This window comes from Passer domesticus, chromosome 7 (assembly GCF_036417665.1).
Source record: "Passer domesticus isolate bPasDom1 chromosome 7, bPasDom1.hap1, whole genome shotgun sequence".
NCBI classification, from domain to species: domain Eukaryota; kingdom Metazoa; phylum Chordata; class Aves; order Passeriformes; family Passeridae; genus Passer; species Passer domesticus.
Genome location: NC_087480.1, coordinates 52397904 through 52424611, shown reverse-complemented (window position 1 = coordinate 52424611; position 26708 = coordinate 52397904). Strand labels below are relative to the sequence as shown.

Genomic DNA, 26708 nt, shown 5'->3' with positions numbered 1-26708 from the left:
TGCTCTTGCAGCCTGAGAAAGCAACAGAATTAACCCCACACAGGCAGGACAGCACCAGGCTCCTGGAACAGGACAGGGATTTTGCCAGAGGCACACAGAGGAATCTCTGAGCACCGGGGCAGCCCAAAGCAGCGCTTGCTCTCTGTAAACCTCCCCAGCATGCACAGGGAAGAGAAAGAGCTGGACAAGAACCATATTTATTTCACTGACACAGGATTGCACTGATGGTCAATTCTACACACCGGGGACAGGCAGCAGCAGGGCTCCACGAGCTGGGCCAGGCTGCTGGGGGCAGAATTCACACAGAGAAATTTGTTTCTTCCAGGGGGCCGACTGATCTGCAGGACGGGGCTCTACGCGGTCAGGCTCCTGCTGCCGGTGCCAGGAATCTCCCACCCCAATCAAGTATAGAAACATTAAATAAGTATATACAGAACCTCTTGGGGTGGGCTGGAACAGGCTGAGTGCAGGAGGGCTCAGCCCATTTTTACTTTAGATGTCTAGAAAGAAAGAAGAGAGGTTAGGCTGTGGCCCACAAACCCCAGCTCAGCATCCCAGTCCCACCCAAGCACCCCAGGACCATCCAGAAGCTGCAGCTTATCAATCCCACTGGTGAGACATGAGTGTCACACAAAGTGCACGTAAGGTGACACCCTCGGTGACAGAGGGGCATCAGAAGGATTCCCAGTGTTACAAACAGGCACAGTATGCTCTGGGAAGAGCTGTGCCACCCCAAGCCTTGTAAGCAGCCTCCCCATCCCAATGCAGAAGACTGTGCTGAAACCCAGGTGTGTCTCCCTGGGGCTGGAAAGCATCCAGGGTGACAGCACCTTGTGCTCACTCAGGCCTGGTGGCCTCAGGAAGCAGGTACCTGCAGGATAGCAACGATGACTCCAAACAGCCCTATGGCACTGCCAAAGATTTCCACGATGAGGATCTTGACGAAGAGGCTGGCATTCTGGGCATCAGCCAGGGCAGCCCCGCTGCCCACGATGCCCACACAGACCCCACAGAAGAGATTGCATAAACCCACGGTCAGACCAGCTCCAAACATGGAGAAACCTGTGAGAGAGGAACACTGCAAGAGCAGGGTGTAACCCCCTTCCACCTGCAGCCACGACATGCTGCAGAAGCTGTGTCTCAAGGTGACAGAAGACCAGGAGCTGCCAAGCCCCAGCAACATTCTCTTTGGGTAGCAGGACTGTTCTGAGGTGTGCCCCAGCTCCCATAGTGCCAGGCCACTGCTCCACCCAGGGGAGGAACAGTGCTGCCACTGCTCCACCCAGGGGAGGAACAGTGCTGCCACTGCTCCACCCAGGGGAGGAACAGTGCTGCCACTGCTCCACCCAGGGGAGGAACAGTGCTGCCACTGCTCCACCCAGGGGAGGAACAGTGCTGCCACTGCTCCACCCAGGGGAGGAACAGTGCTGCTGCTGCGCAGCACAGCCTGCTGAGCGCAGGAGGTGCTAGAAGGTAAGAAAAAAGCTGCCTTTTGCCACAAGAGTCACATGTCCTTCAGACACCAGCAGCAGACCATGGGTGGGTCAGAGGTGGAGGTCAGGGTGTGGCAGTGCTCACTGTGACAGCACCAGGCACCCAGAAGTCCTCACCTGCGTGGTAGTTCCTGGCTCCAATCTCTTCTGGGGTGACTCCACTGAAAGGCTGAGAGAAAGCACAGGACCTGGGTTAGTGACAAGTCTGTGCTCTCTGGAAAAGGCACCTGTCCCTGACAGAGCATGAGGCAGCCTCATTTTGGCCAGAGCCAGTCCCTGATTCCCCATGGAATCTGCCTTGTGTGTGCTCTCCCAACCCTCTCTTCATCACAGGCAAGGATCACTACACAGACCACCAGTCCAGGGGCTCCCAAAGGCACAAGAGTGCTCCAAGTCCCCACAGAGCCACCCCTCACAATAGTGGCCCATGGCCAGCTGCCCATGCCCACAGGGCCGCGAGGCTGGCGCAGGGATGGCACGGCAGCCCAGGCGCTCCCATACCTCAGCCATGTTACTGATGACTATTGCCATGATGATCCCGTAGATGGCCACGGCCTCGCAGAAAATGATGCTGTGGGAGAAAGGCAGAGCCTGAGCACAGCGTCTCAGCCAGGCTGACCAGTGTCCTGGGGGAAAGACCCCACCCCAAGGAGCCCCTGCCACTTCATGCCCAGCCAGCCAGACCCCTCCACAGCCATATGGGAAGCTACCCACTGCTTTACTTTCAACCTAGGGGGAGCTGCCAAACACAAAGGCTGGATGCTGGTTCTGCTGTGGCACCAGAGTAAGCTGCAAGGATCCTGCTGGAAGCAGGCCTAGGAAGCCTTGCCCTTCACCAGCCCATTTCTGCTCCTTGTGGAAGGGTTGTGCAAGGAGAACCCTTGCCTGGGCAGGATGTGTGATGTCAGGGTGTTTGTTTTGAATACACTGGGCTCATTCACAGCGTGATATCACACAGTGACCCTTCAAAGCAGCACTCTGGCTCCTTTAGGGCTCTTTGTTTTGAAAGCAAACAGCATCAGCAGCTCAGCAAGGAACAGTCTGCCAGCAGCACCCAGCTAGAGAGCAGACAGAAGCCTCTTCACTGGATTGTGACCTGCCCCACTCAGGTGCAGCACAAGAACTAACCCCAGGTCTGTGCTTACCTCACCAGATTCTTTGTTTTGATCCGTGGGGCTTTGACTCCACCACCAATGATGCTGGAGCCCGTGATGTAAATCCCCCTGCAGCAGACAAGGGTGGTTGGTAGAGGATTTGGCACACGCAGAATTCTATACAGAAAGCAGGATCTTTCAGCTGAGCAAAGAATCAGGCATGCAGCTGGGGGACAGTGAGCACTCAGCCTAGCCACTCCCAGGGTATGAGTGGCCCCAGGCTGCACCACCTACACCAGAAGAACTGCTGGGGCACAAGAGCCACCACTGGACAGCCCAGGCTCAGGGGTACAGCTTCCAGAGACTTTCCTGTCTTTCCACTGCCACTGCTGCCTGTGGGCTGGTCCACCCAGACCCCCCAGTGGTCCAGCAATTCAGCCCCACTGGTGTGGTGACCCACAGTCCTACATGTACACATTGTTCTACCCTGCTTTGCTGTGGGAAAACTGCAGTGCATACACAGCTACCAAGGTGGGACAGCAGGAGGATGCTGAAGAGCCAGTCCCACTCACCAGGCAGCTCCCACCACAGACAGGGAGATGGCCAAGCCAATGCCCAGGTTGGTCCACATGTAGGGTGAGGTCTCTGTCAGAAACCTGGAGAGGAAGAAATGTCCTGAGTTAGCACACAGAGGCTGAGTCCCCACAGTAACACCACACAGCCTATCCCAAAACAGGTACTCCTCCACCAAATGATGAAGCCCAAGAGGTGTTGGGCACCAGACAGTGGGACATGAGAACCTCTGTCTGCCAGCCAGAAACACAGGACCCTCACCTGCATGGATCAAGCTCTTCCTCCCAAGCCCTCACTGTGAAGCAGCAGCCTGGGCTTGGAGGGCAGAGCAGCAAGAGCTGCACCAGGACCTCGTAGGGAGGCAGCCACAGGAACACAGGGGCTGCATCCCTCCCACCTCCTGGGGAGCAGAGGCCCTGCTCACTGCAGCTCTTGTTCTCCTGCCATCACTCAAAAGCAAGTGCTGCTCTGGGAGGCACTGCCAGCACTGCTGCCTCCTCACACAGCCCTGAGGTGCCCGACTGTACAGGGGACTCACCAGGCCACATCGAAGCGGAAGCCCAGGTCAAATATTGTGTAGCAGATCCCTGGAAAGCAAGAACAAGATGGAAACCTCCAGGGAGGCACCAGCTGGATCCAGCACTGCTGGTTCCTCCCCCACCTGCAAAGCCCAGGCAAAGGCCCAGGAGCACAGCACAGCATGAAGGAGGGTTACTGGGAAGACTGGCTCAAGCATGTGGGGCTCTGGGGCAGGGTGTCCCCTCCAATTCCTACCCCCGTGATCCCAACACTTCCACATCAGCACAGGACAGACAGCCTGGGCCTGAGGTACTGTCAGACCCCATCCCAGTCTTGCCTAGAAGATGACCATGGCTGTTGTCACCCCCATTTTCTATTTCCTGGCCCTGTGAGCTCTTCCCTGCCACAGGAGGGACAAGAGGAGCAAGGCTGTGCCCTGACTGACCATCACAGGCTGCTACATCACCATCCCATCAGCCTTTGTGCTGCTTCCCAGGAGCCCATCAACACGAGAAGCTCCAGCTTTCCTCCAACACCCCCTTTCCAAGGCTGTGGGATCAAGACATGACTGTTGTTCTCAGCATTTCCCCCAGGGTAATTTCCAGATACATTTCTACTCCAACACAGGTGGGAGACACCAAAGCACTGTCCTGAGAAACTCAGAAAAAGCCCTTCCTTTCCAAGGAGAGTTTGTCCTGCTGTGTTCCTCTCCCACCAGGAACCACAGCCAAGAGTTACAGCCCAGGCAAATGCAGAGGTGCTTGCACCAAAACCCTGCCTTACTGTGAGCTCCTGAGTGGGAAATGTGGCTGCAGACCACAAGGGACACTTGCTCTTTGCTGGAAAAGGGAGGGTGACCCAGCCCTAAGGAACAGATAAGCACAGGCATCGTGGCACTGTGTGCTCCACGCCAGGCACAGAGGGTGAAGGGACAGCTCTGCCATATCTGACTGCAACCAGTCAGTGCCTGTGCAACGCTGATCCCACACGGCTGGGAAAAGAGGAAATGGGAGGCTTGTGAAAGGCTCAAATGAGCAAAGAGGTCACTGCACATGTCCCACTGCTCCCTTCCACCCCAGAGCAGCAGCCTGGAGGTAGGGGGTGATGGCAATCTGCCCAGCAGAAACGTGGGGCAGGGCCATGCCCTTCCCTGAGCACAGCCAAGGCCTGCAGGACAATTCATCCACTGGAAGGCCTCAGCACTGCAGATCCCTGGCAGCAGGGATGTCCCCATTATTCCTGTGTGCTCACCCTCCATGCACAGCTCAGGCCTCAGCACCCCACTCACCAGCCTCTGGGGCACACAAGCACTGTCAGGCAAGCCAGTGAGCCCATAACGGGGGTTGGCAATGCTGATCACTCTTTCTGCCACAGATTTGGGGTGCCCCTCCCCTGTAGTGACACACAAGAATGAAGAATGGTGCCACCACAGCCAGAGGAAAGCCACAGCCCAGCCTGCATGTCTGGCCACCCTCAAGGATGATCTCTAGTGCTGGGTCCAGCCAGTCTGGTACTCGTGTTTTGGCTTTGCTGCTTGGCTGCCAGAACAGGAACTGAACCCAGCCAGCCTCAGCTGCCTCCACTCCCCAGAAGTGGTAAAAGAGAGCTACAACCAGCTCAGGGCAGGTCCCAGGGCACCTTTCATCTCTCCAAGAGCAGGTGTAACCTTAGATTCATAAGCAAAAGAAACAGGGTAAAGGACACTCTCCTGTGAGCTCTCACTTGCAGTCCTGAAGCCAGAAGGACAGAAGACAGGGCAGCAGGACTGGAGGATCAAATCAGGGCTTAGGACAAAGACAGAAAACACAGAGACACTGCTGCAACACTGCATGGAGCAAGACCACTTCCTGCTCGTGGTCTTCCTCAAAAAGGGACTGCCACAGGGCAGGGCTCAGCTCAGCAAGATTCTCTGACAGTCTCACATCCACAGGGTGAATCTGCACTGGTGTGAGCTACATGATTCAGAGAGCCCAGTGAGGCAGCCCCAGGCCCACACCGGGTTCACCAGGCCCTGGAAACACGAGGGAGTGAGACACCCTTCACTTCTGACTCACTCTCTCCCCTCACACAGACACTGAAGCAACGGCCAAGGTTTTCCCAGCCTCTGCCTGGTCTGTGGCCACTTCATTCTGTGCTAAGAGAAAACAATCAGCAGTCCCAGCACAAAATCTACCTGCTGGCCCTGGGGCATTAAATCCATCCTCCAAAAGCCCAACACCTTCAGCAGCAGTGCACGGGCTGCCATGAAGCAGCTCCACCATCACCCAAACTCACACATTCTCTCATGCTGCCACAGCCCGGCAAAGCAAGGCCATCTCTGCACCCGAGAGACATCAACCATCACAGTGTGAAGCACCAGGCTCCTCCTGCCTTCACCTCCCCCAAACCAACCTACCAAACCCCCCGACCAGCACCAGCGCCTTCCTGCCCTCGCACACGGAGAAGCGAAGCAGCTGCTCACACCAGGCAGCCTCGGAGCGCTGAGCTGCGCGTCCGGCAGGGCTGGGGGTGACCGGGCACCGCCGGGGGCTCCGGGGGAGCAGCCACGAGCCCGAGGGGCGCTGCCCAGGCTGGGGATGCCCAGGGCCACAGCCACGGGCCGGCCGCACGGAGCACCGCGGCAACCGGGGCCTGACAACGCTGCCCCCCTGAACGCCCGGCTCCCTTTCCACACCACACAACCCTCCCGGCCCTCCGCGGCACGGGCAGCCTCCCCGCGGGCCCGCAAACCCCTCCTGCCGCACGGCTCGGCCCCGCGGCGCAGCCCCGGACCCCCCTTCCCCGCGCTGACCGACGCCCAGCAGCGTGGTCCAGAAGGCGAGGCCGAGCCCCGAGTAGAGCAGGGCGAGCCCCGTCATGGCGGCGGCGGCGGCGGCACCGGGCGGCGGGAGCGGAGCGGGCCGGGCACCTGACCCGCGCGGCACCTGACCGGAACTGCAGCGCCCCGGCGGAAGCGCCCGAACGCCGCCGCTGCCACCGCGCCCGCTGATTGGCTGTTTTATTTGACAGTGACAGGGGAACTACACGCACCATCATGCACCGCGATCAGCAAGTATTTCCATTGGCTGCCGTCTCCTCTCCACCCCCTTGTGGGCGGGGCTTGTGGGGCGGGGAATGCAGGGCCGAGCTGCCATTGGCCAGCGCCGCGCCGCAGCCCGGAAGCGGGCGCAGGGTCCCGCGTGCCGCCATGGCCGCGGCCTTCAGCAGCGACGGGGAGGCCGCGCTGCGGCGGGAGCTGCGTGCGGCCGGGGCGGCGGCACCGCGGAGCGACCTCGACGGCTTCTACGAGATGGGCCGGGCCGCCGCTTTCGTGCGGGATGGCGGGTTCCGCAAGGTGAGTGGGACCGAGGGTGGAGCCGGCGGGGGCTGCGCGCCGCCCCCTCTCCCGGTGCCTCACAGGATTGTTGGCGTTGGGAGGCTGCCCTGGAGATCATCCTGTCCTGCCCCTTGCCAAGGCAGGGGCACCAGAGCAGCTCATACAGCATGCGTGTGCAATGGCTCCGGTGATGGAGCCTCCGCGACCTCCCTGGGCAGCTGTTCCAGGGCTCTGCCACCCACAGTGTAAAGAACTCCTGCCTCACGTTAATATGAAACTTCTTTTGTCTCAGTTTACGGCCATTGCCCCTTCCTCTGTCCTGTTGCTGGGCTCCACTGAAAAGAGTCTGGCACCATCCTCTTGGCACCCACCTTTGAGATATTTACATTATTAACGAGATCCTGTCCTCGTTCCAGGCAGGACAGGGTTAATTTCTGCAGTAGCCAGGAGGGGACATGGCCACGACTCAGAGATTCCTCTGCACCACTTCCCATCACTCTCTGGGGACAGGGAAGGGGTCCTTCCCCAGTCCCATAGTGTGGCAGGGTCAGGTACTGTCAGAGCCTGCATCGAGCACTCGTGTGTGAATAATTTGTCTCTTGTATGTTGTTGTTAGTAGTGTTGCTGTTACCATTGGTGTTCCTATTTAATTTGCTAGTTCCAGTAAGCTGCTCTGATCTTGAGCTGTGATCTTTACCCTTTGTGCCCCCGGCTCTCTGCTCCATCCTGCTGCAGGAAGAAGGAGAATGGGGAGCAAGGGAGTGGCAGCGTGGTTTGGAGAGGCTCAGTGGGAGCACTGAGCTGGGAGTACCATTCCTAAACCACAACAGATCCCCTCTCAGTCCAGACTAAACAGGCCCCCACAGTCTCTCCTCACAAGAGAGATGCTCCAGACCCCCATGTGGCCTCTGCTGGACCTCCTCCAGTAGCTCCTTGTCTTTCTTATACTGAGCAGCCCAGAACTGGAGACAGTGCTTCTGATGTGCCTCACCAGGGCCAAGTGGAAGGGCAGCATCATCACTCTTAACCTGCTGCCCACACTCTTCCCAATGCACTCCAGGATCCCACTGGCTCTCCTGGCTGTAAGGGCCCTGCCAGTTCATGGTCAGCTTGTCACCACCAAGATTCCAGGTCTTTATCTGCAGAATTGCTCTCTAGTAGGTCAGCCCCCAGCCTGTGCTGGTATTTGGGGTTATTCCTCTCCCAGTGCAGTACCCTACACTTGCATTTGTTGACCTGCATTGGGTTTCTCTCTGCTTCACTCTCCAGCCTGTCAAGGTCCTGCTGCATGGCACAGCCTTCAGGTGTTTCAGCCACTCCTCCAGTTTCATATCAGCAAACTTGCTGAGGATATATTCTACCCGTTCCATCCCCTCCTGTCCCTCCATCTCACCGTCCCCAGTGCCTCATTCCTGTCTGCCTCGCCCCTTGTTCCCTCCAGGTCGCCCTGCAGTTCCCAGACGAGCTCCTGGCAGACGCGGGGCGGGTGGCAGGCGGGCTGGAGGCGGCGACCGGGGCCGAGATGTTCGTGCTGGGAGACACCACCTACGGCAGGTGGGCGTGGGGCTCTGCGGGCGGAACGGGGCTGTGCAGGGAGGAGCAGAGCCTGCCTGACACCGCGTTCCCCTCGCAGCTGCTGCGTGGATGAAGTGGCTGCCGAGCACGTGGGTGCCGAGGCGGTGCTGCACTTCGGCCCCGCCTGCCTCAGCCCCTGCGGGAAGCTGCCGGTGCTGCACATCTTCGGGCAGCAGCCCCTGCAGGTCGGGCGCTGCGCGCAGGCGTTCCGGGAGCTCTACCCCGAGCGGCAGAGCTGCGTGGTGGTGCTCAGCGATGTGGTCTACGCCCACGCGATGGGTGAGTGCTCCGGGGCAGGGAGGGGCTCTGCTGCTGCTCTGAGCTCTGCCAGGCTCAGACCAAGCAGGCGTTCATTCCCCAGACACTTTGATTTCTGTCTTCTCCCCCGATCTGTTGCACCTTCTCCACGTCAGGAATATGGCCAAGTTTTGTTCCCACTCCTCTCTTTCTTCAGGTGAGCTGGAGCAGCAATTGCGCCCCGAGTACCCCAATATCATCTTCTCTAGGCTGGTGTGTGGAGACCCTCCTGGCCCCGCAGCTCCTGGCGAGGAGCGCAAGTTCGGTCGCCAGTTCTTGGTGGAAGCTGCAGGAGGCCTTCAGGACTATGCCATGTTCTATGTGGGAGCTGAGGGCCTCGCCCTCACCAGCTTCATGCTGACCTGGAACTGCTGTCCCTTCAGCTCCTTCAACCCCCTCACCGGCTGCGGCCGCCGCGAGACCCTCAACGTCAACCGGGCCCTGATGCGGCGCCTGTACCTGGTGGAGCGGGCCCGGGATGCCAGCGTGGTGGGCATCCTGGTGGGCACCCTTGGCGTGGCGGGCTACCTGACCGTGCTGCAGCACCTGCGGGAGCTGCTGTGCCGCGCCGGCAAGCGCAGCTACACGCTGGCCGTGGGGAAGCCCAACCCCGCCAAGCTGGCCAACTTCCTGGAGGTGGACGTCTTTGTCCTGGTGGCCTGTGCTCAGAACTCCCTCCTGGACTCCAGTGACTTCTACCGACCTGTTGTGACCCCCTATGAGCTGGAGCTGGCCTGCAACCCAGCCCGTGAGTGGACGGGGAACTACCTCACAGACTTCCGAGACCTGCTGCCAGGTAATAGCTAGAGACAGCTGCCCAACACCCTGCCAGGGCCTTTTCCACCCAGCTGCCCTGCCTGTAAGGTGTGCTTGCTCCAGGACAGATGGACCAGGCTAATGTCACCATTCCCTGGCAGGTGCCTGTGCGCATGTTGAGCTCCCACCGGCTGTTCCCGCAGAGGAGACTGTTCCTGATGTCTCTCTGATCTCAGGGAAGATGCGTGCTACCCACCTCTGTGGCCCCCCATCCTCTCAGCTGCCCCCCAGCACCGCCCTGGCATGCAGGGACCAGTCACGGGCGCTTGCAGAGATCAGCCCTGCAGGTTTGTGTTGGTTTTATGGTGGGGCTGAGCGCTGGTGCAGGGGCAGTGCCACCTTCTTGTTCTCATAACAATTCCCTTTCTCCTCCCAGCCTCCTTCCTGGAGTCCCGCAGCTGGCGGGGCCTGGAGCAGCAGCTGGGACAGACCCCGGTCTCCAAGGCTGTGCAGGGCCGACGAGGGATCGCCATTGCCTATGAGGATGAAGGATGTGAGCAGCCCTGATGCAGCAGCTCTGGCACCCAGCCAGGAGCGGGCTGTGTGGGGGCCCTGGCACTGCCTCCCGCTGGGTGCACTGCTGGCACCTTGCTGGATGTGGCCTTGGGTCAGAATACTGCAGTGGGAGAGCAGGAGCTGCATGTGTGTTCAGGAATGCCTGTGGCACCCTGAACAGGGCAGCAGCAGGGCCAGGAGAGACAGGCACTTGGCCCAGACCCAGTCTCTGAGGGCTCCTTCATCCAGGGCAGCTTTGTCCCTACATGGAAAGGTCACAACTTTGCAAAAGCTGACAGTGCTGGGACTTGAGGCTTTTGTGGACTACTGCTGCTAACTAAAGCTGAAGAGGATTTGTGAATGAACTGTTTTTTAGAATAAAACATGGGCTGAGGAGCACAGATGTCCCAAAGTGAAAAAGGTATCATGGTGCCCACAGGGAAGCAAAGCCCTGTGTGTCAGCTAACACCAGCTGGAGGGAACAGAAAACCAGAACTAGGATCTCTGACACTAAAAGCACAGGCTGGGCTGGGTTACCAGGGCAAGGGCAGGGGAACACGAGCACAAACAAGCCCCTCTCCTGTTCTTATGAATGGGAATGGGGTGCACACATCCTGTGCTGCAGGAAGGACCCTGTGTTTGGCAGGGTGGAGCCCAGCCCCTCTCATGTGAGGCAGGGCTGTTTATGCTCCATGCTGGGCAAGCAGGACAGATTGTTTTTTGCCATCCCTCCCAAAGGCTGGGAGACACTGAGGTGTCCCAGTCTTGATTTAACCCTCCCCACTCAGTTCTTCCCCAGAGGCAGGCAAAGTCTGGGCACTGCAATAATGACAGCCACAACATAGAAATATTCTTAATATAATTAGGTGCAGGGCCTCCCCCCTCCCAACCACACATACAAATGAGCAGGGGGCAAATTCCCCCCGCCCAGCCAGCCACTGCTGCAGGCACAGGGTGGCCTCCCTGCTGCGGGGAAGGGCTGGGGAGGGGCTGGGAGCCCGGGGATGGGGCAGCCTGTGCTGGGGCACTTCTGCCCAGGCTTCCCCTGCCCCGCCACCACCTCCTGCAGCCAGCATTCCTGTTCCCTGCGAGGAGGGAGCATGCTGGGGGAAACAAAGATGCTGACACCGAGATGCGGCCACCAAATCTAGCTGAGGAGCGTCCCGAGTGGGTTAATTCTAGGTGGAGGGTTATTCTATGAGCCGTACTGCAGCAGGGCAGGGAGGATGGGGGGGCTTTTCCTTGTGGGGAAGAGCTGGTCCAGGCAAATCGTCCACGGTCCTGGCCAGGTGCTCAGTAGTCTGCTGTGTATTCTGTACCATGCAGCCCTCGGCACAACAAGGTGAATTCCTTCACCATCTCCTTCACTCGCCGCTTGTTCACACGCTCTCTGCTGAGACAGAGGGAGGGGACAAACATGAAGTAGGACAGCTGGACAGGGCCATGCAAGAGGGTAATTTCCTGTGGGAAAAGTGGGGCACAGCTGCCAGGGCAAGTGGCACACAAACCTGAGGATCTGCTGGCTGAAGTTCTCCTTCTGCTCTGGAGTTACTCGGGCCGAGGGGAAGCCATCCTGCTGCATGGCCTCCTTGATCCAGACACTCAGGAGGCTGAAGCAGTGCTTGTTCAAGGCAAAGAGGATTTCTGCAAAGTGATCCATGAGGCTGCGGGAAGCCTGGCCACCAATGCCCTGCCACAGAGCAAATGACACGCTGAGCCACATTGTCACTGCTCCCACCCACGCTGCTGGGCTCTGTAGGGATGCTGCTCAGGAACAGAGCCCAATGCTGCCCGAGGAGCCCATGGTGCAGCATGTCTCACCTCCAGCACTGCCTGCAGCAGTGCTTTGCCATTCTCATGCACGACCTGTCCCACTGGGGCGATCTCTCCACAGCGCGGCAGCAGCTCCGTCTGCAACACAGAGGCCAGGCCCGCTCAGTGCCAGCACAGGCTCACACTGCAGCACTGCCCAGCCTCAGCCCCACTCCCAGCTCTCAGACAGGACTCCACAATGGCATCATACTCACAAAAAAGCCACAGGATGCTTTGACTGTTGGGGCTTCGGGAAACTTGAGTGAAAGGACACCTGCAGGCAAAAATTACTCAGGTTAGCAGCCAGAAAACCCTCTGGCCATCCCAAATCAGCCCTGTGGCCCCCAGCCCTTTGCTGTTTTGCACCCAGCTCTACAGAAGGAGCAGGCTGGCTTCTCCTCAGGGTGACTTGGAGCACATGCCCATGCCCATGGTACTCACCACACTGAAACACTGCTTTGACATCCAGGTTGCTACACAGGAAGAGATCCGGCTTCCTTTTCAGAGCCTGCAAGGCACACAGACAGGCAGCATGAACCCAGCGCTGCAGAGGCAGCCAGGAAGCCTCCAAGGAACCCGGTGCCCAGACAGCCTCTGCCTGGACACACACTTACCTGAGCACACCCCCAGGAAAGGGCAGATTCACACAGTACAGCAGGAAACCATCACTCTACCCCTCCCCAGAATATCATTCAAACAGCCAGGCAGTTTGCTATGCCCAGGATCTGCTGACCCCAGGACCTGAGGACAGGTGCCAGAGTGGTGTGCAAACACTCAGACACAGAGGGCTCCTGTCCCATCAGAGCAGATCAGGCAGCAGCACTGCTCCCAGGACAAGGACAGCCATGCAGGGCTCAGCAGAGACCAGCCACCCGTGTACTTTGCTCCTCTCCTGAAGATGCTGGCATCCCTGGGGTCACAGCAACTGGTTCAAGCAGTACCCCAGACTGCACCAGATGATGAGATGCCAACATTTCTTGGCAGTTCCTGAGCAGCAAGTCTGAGATCAAGAAAGCTTGGGGTTTTTTTAATGCCACACAATTATTCCACCAGCCTCTGTGCGGGTCAGGCACTGCTGCTGGAGACACCCTGAGCTCTGGTACCTTTTGCAATGACTTAGTCCCCCTGGTGCTGGCACTGAGCAGTTACTGGGTGGAAATGTTTCAGCCTGCACCCTTCACTCAATGGGAAGGGTTTCTGACCTGCCTCAGTGAGCCCTGCTATATTAGGCAGCCACATCCATACCCTGACCACCATACCCACTGCTGCAGAAAAACACTGGGAATGGCAGCCATGCCTCCTGCCCTGCTGTCACTGCAACACCAGGCACTGGAGCAGCCCTGCTGTGTGCCTGGAGCTCAGAGAGCAGCATACCAGGGCAGGCAGCCCTTGGGCTGAGCTCTGTGTGGGGCCACTGCTGCCCTCTGAGCCTTTTCCCAGGGATAAAAGCAGGGACAGCTCTCAGTCAACAGCACCCAGGACACACAGCCATCTGCCCCTCTGGTCTCTACTTGGTGCAAAACAGACTTAAGTCCCACCCCACTTCTCCAGGGAAAGTCCAGAGCCATCTGCCCATTGCAGATGCTGGAAAACAAGAAGCTGAGGAGCAGGTTTCAGAGTTACTCCATCTCCTTTCTGACCTTTTCTATCACACACTGCAAAAGAGGATTCAGTTTTGGGCACTGAAGGCATCGCTGTACCAGGTGGAGATGGCACAATTGCAGGTACCTCTCCCTGCTGGATACAAGCAGAGAGCTTCATGGGGCAACCAAGGGCCACGTTCTACCTGTGTGTGTATATACAGGCTGTGCACCACTGCTCCTGAGGCACTGGCACCAACAGCAGGAGGTGAACTGCTGGCTGAGCAATGGTTTAGGAACATATCCACTCATCAAGGCTGCTGCTGGACAAATGCTTCCAAGAGATATTACACTTTTAGCCCTGGGACACTACCCCTGCTGGGGCCCTACTGTGAGCTCCAGAGCAGGGACCAGGAGCCTTTCCCCTCAGCAGCATGTTGCTCGAGGGCAGCTGGCTCCCATGATAACCACCCAGCTGCAAGTTCCTCCACCCTGCCCGTCCATGGGTTTTAACCTGAGTCCTCCATGCTACAGGTGTTCCATTTGGCACGAGCCTTCCAATGTGCTCAGGTTCCCACCTACCTGCAGAGTGCTTCTCCCAGCCAAACCAGACCTGCTGCAGGCAGAGCCCCCCAAGTTCTGCAGATTCACTGCAGCATCTGCTCCTCACTCCATCAGTGCCACAGGGAAAAGCATGTAAGTATTGGGACAGCTCCTTCCCATAGGACACTTAGCAGAGTGCAAGCCCAATGCAGACCTGGGTACATGTATGTCTGTCTAATGTAAAGAGAGATGCTTTTTACCCCCACAAGATGGGGCCCTGTGGAACTTCTCCCATAAGAAAGCAGCACCAGGCAGGTCCAGCTACTCTTTCCCAACACCAGGTATGTCCAGCTACTCTTTCCTAGCACCAGGAACCCTGCTCCAGCTCTAGGGCCTCTTCTTGCCAGCCCATCTTCCCTGTCTCCTGCCAGAGCACCTCTGCTCATATGGGGGTGGGTTTTGAAGGCTTTCAAACATCCTCCCCAAATCCTCTGCATGAGCAGCCACTGCAGAGACAGGCACTCACTCTCCAAGAACAACTGTCCTGCAGGACAGCACTGAGGGAATGTTGGGTTCTTCTCCACAGCAGCTCAGAGATCACCACCAGAGAGGTCTTCAAAGCAGGCTCTTCTGTGCCCATTTCTTCACAGGCAGACAGGTATGGAAGGGATACCCACTCCTCCAGTAGACAGAGGACAGTGGGGGCTGCACTGCCAGTTTCTGCAGCTCTCCAGAACACACAGCCTTAGTGTCCAGCATCCAGTCTCTTCCCAGGCCCCACACCTGGCAGAGCAGAGCCTCTTGCTCTGAAAAGGGCACATATGGCTGGCCAGGCAGTGAGCGTGGGGATGCTGAACCCATGTCCTCCATGGGGTTCTCTGAGTCTGGCTGGAACAGGTGAGGTGAAGAGCTCAACAACTGCTGCATGCAGCCTGGACCAGACCATGAAGGGAGGGAGGTGGGGGATGAAGCTGGCTTGGCCAGGCACTGTCTGTGCCATCACAGGAGGTCAGTCCTGCATCTTCTGCTGGTGAGGCCCCGCACACCCAGACTGCCCCAAAGATCCATCAGGGAGGTCACCAAATGCTCCCAAGGTCTGCAAGTGAGAAGCCCTGCTGGGGTGGGGTGGATGAGGTGGAAAGGCAGGCTGGAGAGTCCCAAAATCCTACCTGCAACCAGGAGTACACGTGTGATACCCACTGGTTTCCCAGCTTCACAACCTGCCTGGTTTTCCAATGCAGACCTGGGTGCAAGTCCCAAGGCACCATGGCACGTGGTCCTGGGGTGGAACTGAGCCCACGACCTCCAGGTGGGTTGCTCACCCTGGGCACTGCAGCAGCAATGCTCTGCACTGATCCCAGCACACAGCAGAGGAAGGAGGCAGCAGCTGAGAACAGGATGCTGGCACTGCTCTGTGCAGCCTTATGGCAGACTGGTTATTTTATCCTTGAGTAGTATGATACTTTGTCATTTGGTTTAAGCCAGCAGCTCCCATGATCAGCCAGCCACCATCAAGAATGACTTGCCAATTAACTTTGTGGCAAAAGGATCACCTGCAACAACCCTGCAGTTCCATGAACTGCAACCAAACCCAAAGATAAAGTCAGCAGGAATCCTTTGACAGAGAGAGATGGGTCCCTGTGTGCTGGCAACAGAGAGCTGATATGCAGGCCACATGAGCTTCTCCTGAGTTATCAGAAGGTGGGACAGTGCTTGTTGGCAGAGAGGGCAGAACCAGTGCCTGCAAGGAGGAACCAGACAAACTCGAAACAGGGAAGATGATATTTCCTCCAAGGCAATCAAAACAGATCAAAACACAAAAACAGATGGTCAGGGAAGTTGGAATTTTCCTTCTTGACACACTCTTGTGTCCAAATTCACTGCTGCTCCGGAAGATGCATTGCTTTGCCAAGGGGTCTGCAGGCAGAGCAGGCTGGGTGAAAAAACAGCTCTCACCACACAAAAATCTGGTCTGAAGAGATCTGCATTTCCCTCTGAATTTAATCCTCCAATCTGCATCACTGCAGAGTATGGTCCTCTGGAAGAGGACAGGCTGGACCCATCTCTGCCATCAGACAGCCCTCAAAGTCCTGAGAGCAAGGAGTCAGTCAGGGATGCTAAGGCAATTCTTGATGGGTTTTAAAGCACCTCACTAGATCATCATCAGTCTGTGAGAAGGGTCAGGCCAAGGAAGAGGAAACCTTGAGTTCTGTTCATGAAGAGAGAAGACAGGGATGGGATCCTTTGGTCTCCATGGGGTTTCAGGAATACAAAGCCCAGGAAAACAACAGACCTTGAGTGGGCGGTGTCAGGCTGGCAGCATGATGTCAGATGTCTCACAGTGATCCAAGATGGAGAAGACATGGAGGTAGGAGACTCTGAGCTGCTCCTGCAGGACAGCCTCTGATGGATATCTGGAGATCCACACACATGAGAGGGCCAGCTGCCAGCACATTGCACAAGTAGCCTTGGGAGAGTCTTTCAGAGTCACCTAATGCCTTACACCCTGGCAGGATCACTTCTACCTACCCTCCAAGAGCAATGGGCTTCTGGGGTCCTTTCAAGAACTCCATGCAACAACAGCTCCCCACAGGATCTTCCAGTGCTTCCCTGCCCTCTTAGGAAGATTCGCTTCTGCCAGACCTGGATCCTTTACCATGATTTCCTCCTGTTACTGATTGTCCCACTCGAGGAGAACAGAAAAGGGTTTTTTACCCAGAACTGCCACATTACCTTTTACACATTCCAAGACTCACACAGCTCCTCGGGCTCCCATCAGCTTTTCCTCCCCACCATGTGTACAAGGTGGCCATCTTCCCAGATGCTTTTCTCTGTGATCTCTCATGTAAATCCACAGAAATGCTGTGCCCCAAACTAGGTACAGTGTTCAAATGGAGGTCCTGCTAGCAGTGAGGACACCACCAAGAACCTCATGCACAGACCCCATTTACCATCCTCCCATCAAGTTCAAAACCCTTGTTGAAAGGTCACAGCTTCCAAAACCAAAAGCAGAGGTCTGATAGTCTTGATTATGTTACATCCTTTAAGGTGAAAAGCAGGGAGGAAGAAGGTGCAATATGGCTTTGGGATGCAATGGGTCTCAGCAAGCTCTGGGCATCAAAGTGAGAACTGTGAGGAGAAGATCCTGCCTGGGGGAGGTTACGTGCAGCCCTCTTGCCCACTCCAACCCTCAAGACGTATGGGAGGATCAGAGGGGTCTGACAGCTTAGCACCAGGACATGCCAGGCACCCTCCCAGGGCAGTCAGCAAGGGTAGGATGGCCACAGCTCTGGGAGGAGCCCGGGTTAGTGCTTCTGCACAGCCACTGGTGGTTAGAGGTCTCCCATCACAGAAACAGAGCAGAAAGCAACTCTGCCAGGCCCCTCCTCACCACAGACCCACCCTGTGGGTAGGTGGGTGAGCAGGGAACACATCTCTGACAGGGACACTGGGTACATCAAGGACATCAGGGCTTCTCCCTTAAGGGCCATGGGGGGCTGAGGAGCACTCTGGGCAGGTGTATATACACACACAGCATAGCACTGGCCCTGCCTGCCCACCGCCACAGCAGTGACACAAGTGCCAGCCCACGTGCCAGCCCAGCCCCTGCCACATCAACGCAAACTGTCCCCATGCGCCGCTGAGCCAGCAGCTCCTGCACAGGAACTGCCACCACCTGGACAGGCTGCTGGGGCAGGAGGCAATGTGGCACTTGCCAGATCCAGATGTCATCACAAGCACATTGCTCAGAGCCAAACCCTGGCAGCTGCCTGCTCCTGAGGGCAGGGGCTTCCTCCTGCTGGCCCCTGGGCAGGGCAGCCAGCTCAGCCTGTCCCCACTCCAGAGGACCCATCAGAGGGCAAGTAAGTGGGTTGGAAAACATCCACTTAATGCTCTAATTTGTCTGTCACCCAAGGGTGACTGCAGCAGCAGCACAAAGCACCCCATGCCAGCTTCAGCCCAGCAGCGGGGTGGGAGCTGGAGCTGCCTGCAGAGGAGGGCACTGCCCTGGGGATGGTGTGAACCCAGAACTAAAGGAGAATGTTTTGTTTTCAACTTCCACGGAAACAGATGGAGAAACTCGATATTCAACTAAAAGGAAAAAAAAACGTTGTCAACAGAAAGCTAAAAATAGGTTTAAATTGAATTAAAAAGAGAAAGAGAGAGAACAGAAAGTGAATGAATAAGAAACTAAAACACACCTGTGCCAGGAGTTGCATAAATGAATCAACAATATCAGGATGATCCCTGGGCCCTAAAATATAATAAAGATGTAACTTAAGAGAAAAATCATACAAACAGCAACTCAACATCATATAGTTATGTGATACAGAAAGAATTTACAAGTGAAAACAGGAGTGTAAGGGAGGAGGGGTGTGTGGGGAAGGGGATGGGCAACATGAGCAGTTTGAAGCAAGTTAAAGAAACAAAACATACAAAAAATCATGAAACTTGGAGAACCCAAGAACAGAAAGAAACTGCAAAGGAAAGGGTCTAAAGCCCCAGGGTCTCCAGCTAGCACCTGGGTGCTGCAGAGCCAAGGAGGAGATCTTCATTTCCTTGGGGAGGAAGAGAAGGAGGAGCAGGGGCTAGCTGAGCATCATCTCCACAAGGAGAATTATAGCTTTTGCACTGTGGGGACTGAGCAGGTGTCTTCAGAGCACTGTTTGGTCCTGGAAGGTAACTGCAAGTGAACGACAACACCTCAGCAAATGCTTGACAGGCCTGGCTGGGCTCAGGCGTGCACATGCTTGTCACCAGCGTCAGCTGCTCAGGAGACCCTGGCACAGCACCCTCCCACCCCATTCCCAGAGGCTCTCCAGGACAGTGAGTCCAGGACTCTCCTGGAGGTCTCCTCCAGCCATCCTCATGGGAGAGAGCAGCTCAGTGCCCAGAGATCTCTGTGCCAGCACCACTCACCCTACCTTGGCATCTGACTGTGCACATTCACTTCTTGGCCCTTGCAGGCTCAGGCATGCCCCCCTTCTCCTGCCACACGTGGGCTCAGCAGAAGGGGCTCGCCCTGCTCAGAGCTGGCCCCCACCCCAGGGGACAGCCCTGGGCACACACCAAGCTGAACAAAGCCTGAGCAAAGCTCGCATCCAAGCGTTGGCACAGCTCGGACTCTGGCCCCTCCCTTTTGCTCCTGCAGACGTGCCCGCTGCTGCCTGGAGGCATCACCAGCTCCCCAGCACCAAGGAGGCAAAAGGGCTCCAGCACAGACACATCCACACGCCACTGGCACGAGCAGGGACCTGACATCCGAGGAAGCCTGGCTTGCTTGTCACTGACCCCAGTGACACCTCAGCACAGTGGCATTTGCTCGGACCGTGGTGTGATGATGAAGCAGCGCTCCTCGTGTCTCTCCCCCCACCTCTCTAGACAGCTCTGAGCCTTGAGCTGGGGGACAGCATCACTCTACCTGGCACCCAGCTGTGAGCAAAGGATAAGACCCATTGGGGGCCACATGTGCTAATGCTGAAGGACCAGATCCAGCAGCTCCAATGTACATTTATCTGTCACAGGGCAGGTCACTAAGATGCTGAGGGGAGCCATGGTGCAAAGGAGCCTGTTCTAACCCTGTTTGCCTTTTGTAGGGTGGGCAGTGAGCCAAAGAGGGGCCCCTGCCCTGCAGGAGAACACCAGCATCCTCAGCATCACAGCAGGGACTCGGTGGCCACCAGTGACTCTGAAAAAGTAATTTCCCAGCTGTTCACACACACATTCTCCTGCTCATATGAGCACTTGATTTCAGGCCACTACAAGCAGCAGTGGACCCCAGAGAAGCCCTGAGATCTTCCTGTGGGCATAGCCTCCCTGCCAGGCTGGACTGCAGCTCCAGATTGACCCTTGCTGCATGTGATATCCAGCCTGGGCTGCTGCAACAGTACAGAGGCCCAGAGCACCCAGGGGTTTCCTGCTTCTGTTGCCTGCAGGGAAGGTACCCACCTTCCAGGGGTTGGGATGAATCCAAGAAACAGAGATGGCCCCAATTAGCTTAGCTAGGAGTGAGAACAGCCATTCCTGGTAAGACGCCTCCAGACTCCATGCATGCAAAAGCCTGAGAACAGCCCCAGCGCGGAGACGGGCTGATCCTACGTACCTTGCTGGAACAGGGTCAGTGTGACTGAGGTAACGAGCAAGAAGAGGGCCTTGATGGGAGGGAAGTGGGCAGGCTCATGGGCAAAGATGTGAACCAGCTGTAAAAGAGAGAGAAGGACTGAAGGTTCTGCTGGCCCCGCACATCCCCAGCTCCCAGGCACGGTTCCATACCTGCCGCGTGAGTTCGATGGCAGAGACCTGGGGTATGGTGCTGTACATCTGCCCCAGCATCTCACACAGCTGAGGCACCATGGGGGCAAAATCATCCAGGAGGGTCTTCACAGACTTCTCAAATATGGCACAGACAGACTGTGGGAAAAGAGGGACTGCATGAGCAATGGGCATCAGGAGACCTCTCCCAGGGCTTAATGGATGGGTCCCAGGGGAGCGAAGAGGTGGCACTGGGGACAGGGACCAGCCAGGCAAAGGGCTCAGATCTGCTCTGATACTGGTGGCCTGCCCTGCAGCACAGGATGCTCCCAGTGACCAGGAAACACCCTTCCCACTGCACTGGAAGGGTCCCCAAGGGCCGGGGAGAAATGGCTGGGGGGATGTTGCACATGGGCATTACTGGACTGAACAAATGGACAAGCCCCAGATGATACAGGTCCAGTTCAGAACAGAGTTGTTCTCTTAGGGAACACAGGTTGGGTAGATCCCACCTCCCTGCTCATGGCAGGACCTCAGTTACTGGAGAGAAGCAGAGCTGATGGAGGAACAAGACATGAATGACTTGATGCTGCTGGTGACAGCAAGCAGCACTGGTCCAGATAACCCAGAAAGACATCCCTCTCACAGGCCATCACCCAGAACTTGTCCTTTGTTGTCCCCCACTCAGGTCAGCAGGCAGTATACAGGTGAAGCCTGGTTACCTCCACCACCTGGGCATCATTCAGCCACTTGCTGAGAACCTTCTGTATGAGCTGGAAGACTTGCTGCAGAACCACCACCACCTGTAAGGAATGAGAGACACTGAAGAGAATTGGCCTCTCTGGGAAAAGGAGATTCAAGACTAAGCATGGCCTGGACTCAAACCTTCAGGCACCACCCCTCTCCAAAGCTGGACAGCTTTTTTCCTGAAGCAGCCTGGCACTGCTCACAGTTGGCAGGTAGCACCCAGGGCACCCTCCAGAGCAGCACCTAGCCAAGAGGCATCCAAGAGGCAAGTCACCTCTGTCCACCTCAGGAGTGGTGGGATGAGCTGAAGGAGCTATTTTGGCTGGAATAGACTAGCACCACCTCTTGCTGGCACATGCTGCATTCCCCATTAACCCCCCTCTCGTGCAGTGAGTTGTGAGGCTTTGGCCAGTCTGTGGCAGAGAACTTGGAGCTATTGCTCTACTCACTGGGTTGGGTCCTTGCTGCACTGGCAGTTTTTTGACCTCGGTGCTTTCATGGTCATCATCATGGTGGCTGATGTCTAGGGTGGTGAAGAGGTTGGAAAGCAGGCCCAGGATGTGGATGATGGCCAGCCTGTTGGAGGGATTGGGCTGCCAGGGAAAATAAAGCCAAAGTATGACACAGACTGCACTACTCAATCATAGTCATGTCTTTGGGATGCTGAGGAACTAGAAGTGCAGAGGCAAAGTGCCAGAGAGGGGTTCCCTGCACTGCACTTTCCCTTGAGCCCATGTTTAAGTGTGCTGCTTCAGCACAGCAGCCCCAGGGAGAAACTTCTGGATGGAGGCAGCACCCAGGCACTCACCGTTTCATCAGCCAGCTTTTCCAGCTGCTGGATGTAGGGGGTGATCAGGGAGTGCAGGTTCTTCAGGATCTCCTCCACTTGCAGTGCAGAAAGCAGGAAACCAAGAGCCTGCATCAGCCACATGCACTGGCTTGTCTGGGACAGAGAAGACACAGCAGGGCAGGTCAGTGCCTAGCCCACAGCCCATGCTCTGACAGCTGCCAGGGTCCCAGCTGGGTGTGCTGCAGCTCCTGAGCTGCTCTGTCTGGGTCCCTCTAGGTGCATCTCACTGCAGGAGAGGGGAACAGCTCCCTAACAGCTTCTGTTCCCAGGGAACAGGAGCTCTGGCTTCAGCACACCTGGCCTCTTCCCAGCACCTGCCAAGGAAAGACCAGCTGGTGTCCAGAGAGCTCCATGCTGGCATCACTCACCCTAACTTGGCACATCCTTTGCACAGCCTGTCACAGCCACCCCATCCAAGTCACAGGCAAGACTGGGGCTAGGTTCCTGTACTTATCTCCCTTTTTCCTCTTGAAAACATGCCTGTCATCTTGGTATCCTTGGGTTTGGAGAGACTGGGAACTGCTAGAGTTAAGCCTCCTCCTCCTCCCTCTCTGGGGACATCCCCTCCCAGCACAACCCCAGTCTGTGTGGGGCAGTTGAAGCCCAGCAGCACAGTGAGAGGCAGCCAGCAGGTTCTCCTGATCCTGCACACCATGGATGCAGTGCTGAGCTCTCCTCTGGGGACAGCTTTGTGTCTTCAGCTCAGCATGACTAAGGGGGCATGGGGGGGCAAGGAGAACCAGCAGAGGTGAGAGTCAGCCTCTCTTACCTTGTGAATCTGCTTCATCAACACCTCCTGTCAAAGGGAAAGGGAGAGGAAAAGAGAAGGGTGAGTACTGCAGAAAGGCCCTTCCCTTCCAGGAGGAAGGACTGACAACAGGAGGTAGGATTGACACAGGAGGTCAAGATAACTAACACCAGTGTGGGCACAGACAAACATTGTGTGCTTCCCACAACCTGCCACAGGCAAGAACTAAAATTCCTGTCCCCTGAGCCAGCCCACTCAGCCACCCAGCAAGGGGAGCTCCTGGCTTGGCTGGGCTCTGCAGCAGGATTGCTCAAGGAGTCAACCTCAGCCAGGGTTTCCTTATTCCAGTGACAGCGTTCCCCAGGCTCTAAATGCACAGATGCTTTTAAAAGCCCTTCACCTGCCTCCTCCCATGTATGTCCTGGCAGCTTGCCCAAGTCTGGACCTTCTCCTAGTGCCTCAGGACTCTGAGCCCCATTTGCCCCAAATCTTGAGAGTCAAGAGGAGCATGGGACAAGCTGCCCCAGCACTGCAGGGATCAGCTCAGGCTCCAAGGAGAGGCTTGAACACCAGGGCCCTGCCCTCCAAGATGCCCAGCAGTGGCACTAGCAGTGTGCCAGGTGCACAGGTGTTCCCAACAAGGCAAACAAAACCCTGGGGGAAGGACAGACACACACGTGCAACCCCAGCAGACCCCTTGGCAGTCATGTCTGTCAGTGGCTGCCATTTCTGCATTCACAGCAGGACACAGGGCCTGCCATATGGGTTTACTAGCCTATAAAAAAAACAGGCAAGAAATCTGAGCCAAGCAAGATGCCCTGAACTGCTCCTTTGTCCCCCTGCCCTGTCCTTACAAAGGAAAAGGTGTGCACAGAGCACATCCCAGGTCACCACCACACGTCCAGCACCCAGCTCCTACCTGTGACACAGCAACAATGTTGGCAGCATAAGGTGGCAGGTCGTACTTGCACTCTCGGCAGATCTTTTTCAGGGTGGAGACACTGGAGATGGAGAGCTCAGGGTTGCCCAAGGCTTGCAGCACCAGTGGTAACACGTTGTTAATCATGACAGGGTGATCAGCCAGCCACTCGGACAGGGATCCTGCACACACAGATGGGGTCAGACTGCAGGACTGCACTGTGGTGTTACATTTTATTTAAATGGAATGCTCTGTCTCACCCCTCGAAAATGTACAGTTTATTCCAAGCCTGTGATCCTCCCCTGAAGTCTCATGTCTCTGTAATCCCATTGGCCCAAATCTTGCTCTGTGCCCACTTTGAATCTCCCTGTCAAGCTGTGTGGGGGAGATGAGCTCTCTCTTGGCCCTTTTCTCCCTAGGCTCTCCCTCTCTCCCCCTCCCTTCTCCCTCAAAAGCCATGCTGCTCCCGGGGGTGGGACCCCCAATAAACCCTCATCTAATCAGCACCCTCAGAGCCGTGTGGAGTCTCCTTGCCTGCTGCTGCCAGCGAACCCTCAGCTTAGGGGGCTCCCCAGGGACTCCCTGGGAACCACAACACACAAACAGCAACACTGCACCACAGGTTCTTGCTCTCTGCATTCCACGATGCCCAGCTTCGCTTTTCAGCACTGCTATGCTGGGCAGATGTGGTCTCGGGGGGCTTCCCCCCAGCCCACTCACCGATGGTGAACATGACGGTGTCGGCAAGCTGCACGTTGCTGATGCTGATGCGGGGAATGAGGCCGATCAGCCCGGGCACCACATCCGAGTAGTTCACGTCAATGGTCTCAGCAATGGACTGGAAGCCATAGAGCAAGGCCTCCGTGTGCTGCCAGGGTGGGAGAGGCACTGTCAGAGCCAGGCACTGACCATGATGCCCAACCCTGCCCCAGCTCCAGGCACCAGCTCAGCACCCCCACAGTAGCTGAAGAGGCTGATCCCTTGGCAGAAGAGGCAGAAGATCTATTCCTCTCCACAGCAGAGCCCACAGAGCCTGTTTGTGTGCTGGCAAGGTGCTCATGCTCCTCACCTCTGTCACATCTCTTTGCTTTCAATGCCCCACTGAGGGTGAGGACAGGTCCCTGAGGGCTGGTAGCTGTCAGCCTGGCCCCTGGGTCCCCTTGCTCACCTGCCACGTGGATGGCTGCTCTGTGTTGGTCAGGAGACGTCCCAGTTTGTCATAGAGGCTGCTCAGGAGCTCAGCACCCAGCATCTCATACACATACATCAGCGTGTCAGAGATGTCCACCCTGCAGAGAACATGGGTGTCTCCAAACGCTGTCCCCAACCCGTGCACAGAGCTCCAAGTGTGGACACATCACTTTCTCTCCAGGGCACAGGCACTGCTCATACAAGCACACTGTCCCAACCAATGGAGTGATCCTATGGCCTCTTGGGCAGAGTAACTGGTGCTGTGCCAAAATTTTGCCAAATGAGCCAAACCAGTTCATTTTCACATTACCACCACAGCCAAAACAGCTCTTGATGGAAGGAATCTCCTCTGTGTCCCTCCTTGGCTCATCATACAGCACTCAGTCTCCAGGGTGGCAAAATGCTGCCCCTGCATCCTCACCTGCCTGACAAACAAATCCAAATTTCCCCCTTGTACCTGTATATCCGAAACTGCTCCTTCTCATCTGAAGACCAGAAGCCATACTCCTCATCAGAGGGGAACTGGGCTTTGTGCAGCAGCACATCCACCAGCTGGAAGTAGACAGGCCTGTAGACCTGCTGGTACACTGCCTGCTTGTCTGGCTCAAAGGAGAGGATATCATCCTGGAGGCAGGAGAAGGAATAAACAACACATCAGGTGTTGCAGGGAAAGGAAACTAGAGCTAACATGCCTGCTGCATAGGGGACTCAGGCCCGTCTCCCAGGGCTGGTGGCACCTGTCATACCTTGGAAGGCTGCATTCCCAGCTCCCTAAGATTCACTTGATGCTGTGCCCTTCTGCAGTGGCAGCATTATCTGGAGGCAAGATGCCAGAAGCCCCAGAAGCTGGGTGAACCCTCAAACAGCATATCATAGGGGGTGGCAGTGCCCTGCCATGTCCTATCCTTGGGAGCACTCCTAGACCAGGAGCACGCGTGCCTCAGGCTGCTGTGAGAGAGCTGACTGAGCACAGCACCCTCCTGCATGCACCTGTAATCTCAGACCCAGCTGGAGAAGCAGCAAGAGGTCGTGGGAGCCTGAGCCTGGCCTCATGCAGCAGAGGAGCTGCTGGCACAGCACTGACTTCACTCCCCTCCCTGCCCACGCTCTGCCACGCCACACTGGACTGCAGAGGAATGGAGCTGAGGGATGAAAGGGAGCTAAAAATAGAGCACAGTGTGGTAGGGCTGCTCTGCTGATCCAGGGAACACTGACCATGGGAGAGGGACCCCACACTGGGCAGCCACTAGAGCCATGCTCTCATTCCTGCCTGCTGCAGCCACACAGCAAAGAGCTAAACAACCAGGTCTGCTGCTGGGAAGAAAAAAATTAACATGAAATTTTAATTAGTTTTGTTAATGAGAAGTGTGAGGATGGCTCACACTTCTAAGGAGGACTGGTGGCAGAAAGAGCCAGCCACAGGGCCAGCATTTCCTAGGTATGTGCCCTGCCCTAGCTGCAAGTGTAGGGCAAGGAGTGGGGACATCGCAAATCCCTGGGACCAATTAAATCCAGGCCAGACCCCAGTCCCCATGCACTGGTGCCTCTGGCCCTGCCTGGAGGACAGAGCCCAGGCAGGCTGTCCACAACAGTCACTGACCTGCAGCGTGTACCAGAAGGTGAGGGTCAAGGAGCTGGTGGTTTCGTTGACAGGGTAGTGTCCAGGGATGCCAGTGCAGAACATGATCATGTTGACCAGGGCCAGGAAACTCTGCCAGTGCTCCACCTGGTCCAGGAGGGCTCTGGGAAGCAGAGAGCATGGTCAGAGTTTCCAGCTCCTCTTCCCTGACTCGTGTCACTGGGTGCAGGGCAGGTCCTGGACAAAGCAGGGTGTGGGGAACAGCAGGCTGCTCCAAGCTCACTCCCCCTGCCAGGGGGCATCCCCAGC

The 26708-nt window shown here is 56.7% G+C and overlaps 3 protein-coding genes across 5 annotated transcripts in view; 1 reads left to right on the top strand and 2 right to left on the bottom strand.

Moving 5' to 3' along the window:
- Positions 1 to 181: 181 nt before the first annotated feature.
- ATP6V0B (ATPase H+ transporting V0 subunit b) lies at positions 182 to 6631 on the bottom strand. Its single transcript, XM_064428668.1, has 8 exons — positions 6471 to 6631; positions 3699 to 3747; positions 3160 to 3243; positions 2639 to 2716; positions 1995 to 2064; positions 1611 to 1662; positions 872 to 1062; positions 182 to 500 (listed from the first exon to the last, which is right to left on the bottom strand). Exons 1-8 carry the CDS (start codon positions 6535 to 6537, stop codon positions 477 to 479), a joined length of 615 nt encoding a protein of 204 aa, XP_064284738.1. The 5' UTR covers positions 6538 to 6631; the 3' UTR covers positions 182 to 476.
- Positions 6632 to 6826: 195 nt separating this feature from the next.
- On the top strand, positions 6827 to 10928 carry DPH2 (diphthamide biosynthesis 2). The gene is made up of 6 exons (XM_064428645.1): positions 6827 to 7013; positions 8437 to 8549; positions 8629 to 8849; positions 9025 to 9663; positions 9785 to 9970; positions 10060 to 10928. Exons 1-6 carry the CDS (start codon positions 6867 to 6869, stop codon positions 10188 to 10190), a joined length of 1437 nt encoding a protein of 478 aa, XP_064284715.1. The 5' UTR covers positions 6827 to 6866; the 3' UTR covers positions 10191 to 10928.
- A 92-nt stretch (positions 10929 to 11020) lies between these two features.
- IPO13 (importin 13) overlaps positions 11021 to 26708 on the bottom strand; it is a 30886-nt gene continuing 15198 nt past the window's right edge. The window contains exons 4-20 of one of the 3 annotated variants that reach the window (XM_064428643.1): positions 26421 to 26562; positions 25278 to 25444; positions 24798 to 24918; positions 24350 to 24497; positions 23630 to 23811; positions 22732 to 22758; positions 21921 to 22055; positions 21562 to 21705; positions 21088 to 21168; positions 20387 to 20524; positions 20217 to 20313; positions 18316 to 18368; positions 12432 to 12498; positions 12206 to 12264; positions 12000 to 12089; positions 11687 to 11868; positions 11021 to 11571 (exon numbers count right to left, since the gene is read on the bottom strand). In XM_064428643.1, the coding sequence (XP_064284713.1) occupies positions 11472 to 11571; positions 11687 to 11868; positions 12000 to 12089; positions 12206 to 12264; positions 12432 to 12498; positions 18316 to 18368; positions 20217 to 20313; positions 20387 to 20524; positions 21088 to 21168; positions 21562 to 21705; positions 21921 to 22055; positions 22732 to 22758; positions 23630 to 23811; positions 24350 to 24497; positions 24798 to 24918; positions 25278 to 25444; positions 26421 to 26562 (1933 nt within the window). In that variant the 3' untranslated portion in view covers positions 11021 to 11471. Of the gene's footprint in view, positions 11572 to 11686; positions 11869 to 11999; positions 12090 to 12205; positions 12265 to 12431; positions 12499 to 18315; positions 18369 to 20216; positions 20314 to 20386; positions 20525 to 21087; positions 21169 to 21561; positions 21706 to 21920; positions 22056 to 22731; positions 22759 to 23629; positions 23812 to 24349; positions 24498 to 24797; positions 24919 to 25277; positions 25445 to 26420; positions 26563 to 26708 lie in introns of those variants that run through there. The other 2 variants (XM_064428644.1, XR_010366467.1) reach the window with 2 other exon arrangements.

Excerpts from the sequence above, each read along its gene's own strand:
- ATP6V0B (XM_064428668.1), bottom strand. The coding sequence starts at position 6,537 with ATGACGGGGCTCGCCCTGCTCTACTCGGGGCTCGGCCTCGCCTTCTGG. Across the intron at positions 3,748-6,470 it reads GACCACGCTGCTGGGCGTCG|GGATCTGCTACACAATATTT; the intron begins GTCAGCGCGGGG and ends CTTGCTTTCCAG. Across the intron at positions 1,663-1,994 it reads TCATCAGTAACATGGCTGAG|CCTTTCAGTGGAGTCACCCC; the intron begins GTATGGGAGCGC and ends GCTTTCTCTCAG.
- DPH2 (XM_064428645.1), top strand. The coding sequence starts at position 6,867 with ATGGCCGCGGCCTTCAGCAGCGACGGGGAGGCCGCGCTGCGGCGGGAG. Across the intron at positions 8,550-8,628 it reads GGAGACACCACCTACGGCAG|CTGCTGCGTGGATGAAGTGG; the intron begins GTGGGCGTGGGG and ends TTCCCCTCGCAG. Across the intron at positions 8,850-9,024 it reads GGTCTACGCCCACGCGATGG|GTGAGCTGGAGCAGCAATTG; the intron begins GTGAGTGCTCCG and ends CTCTTTCTTCAG.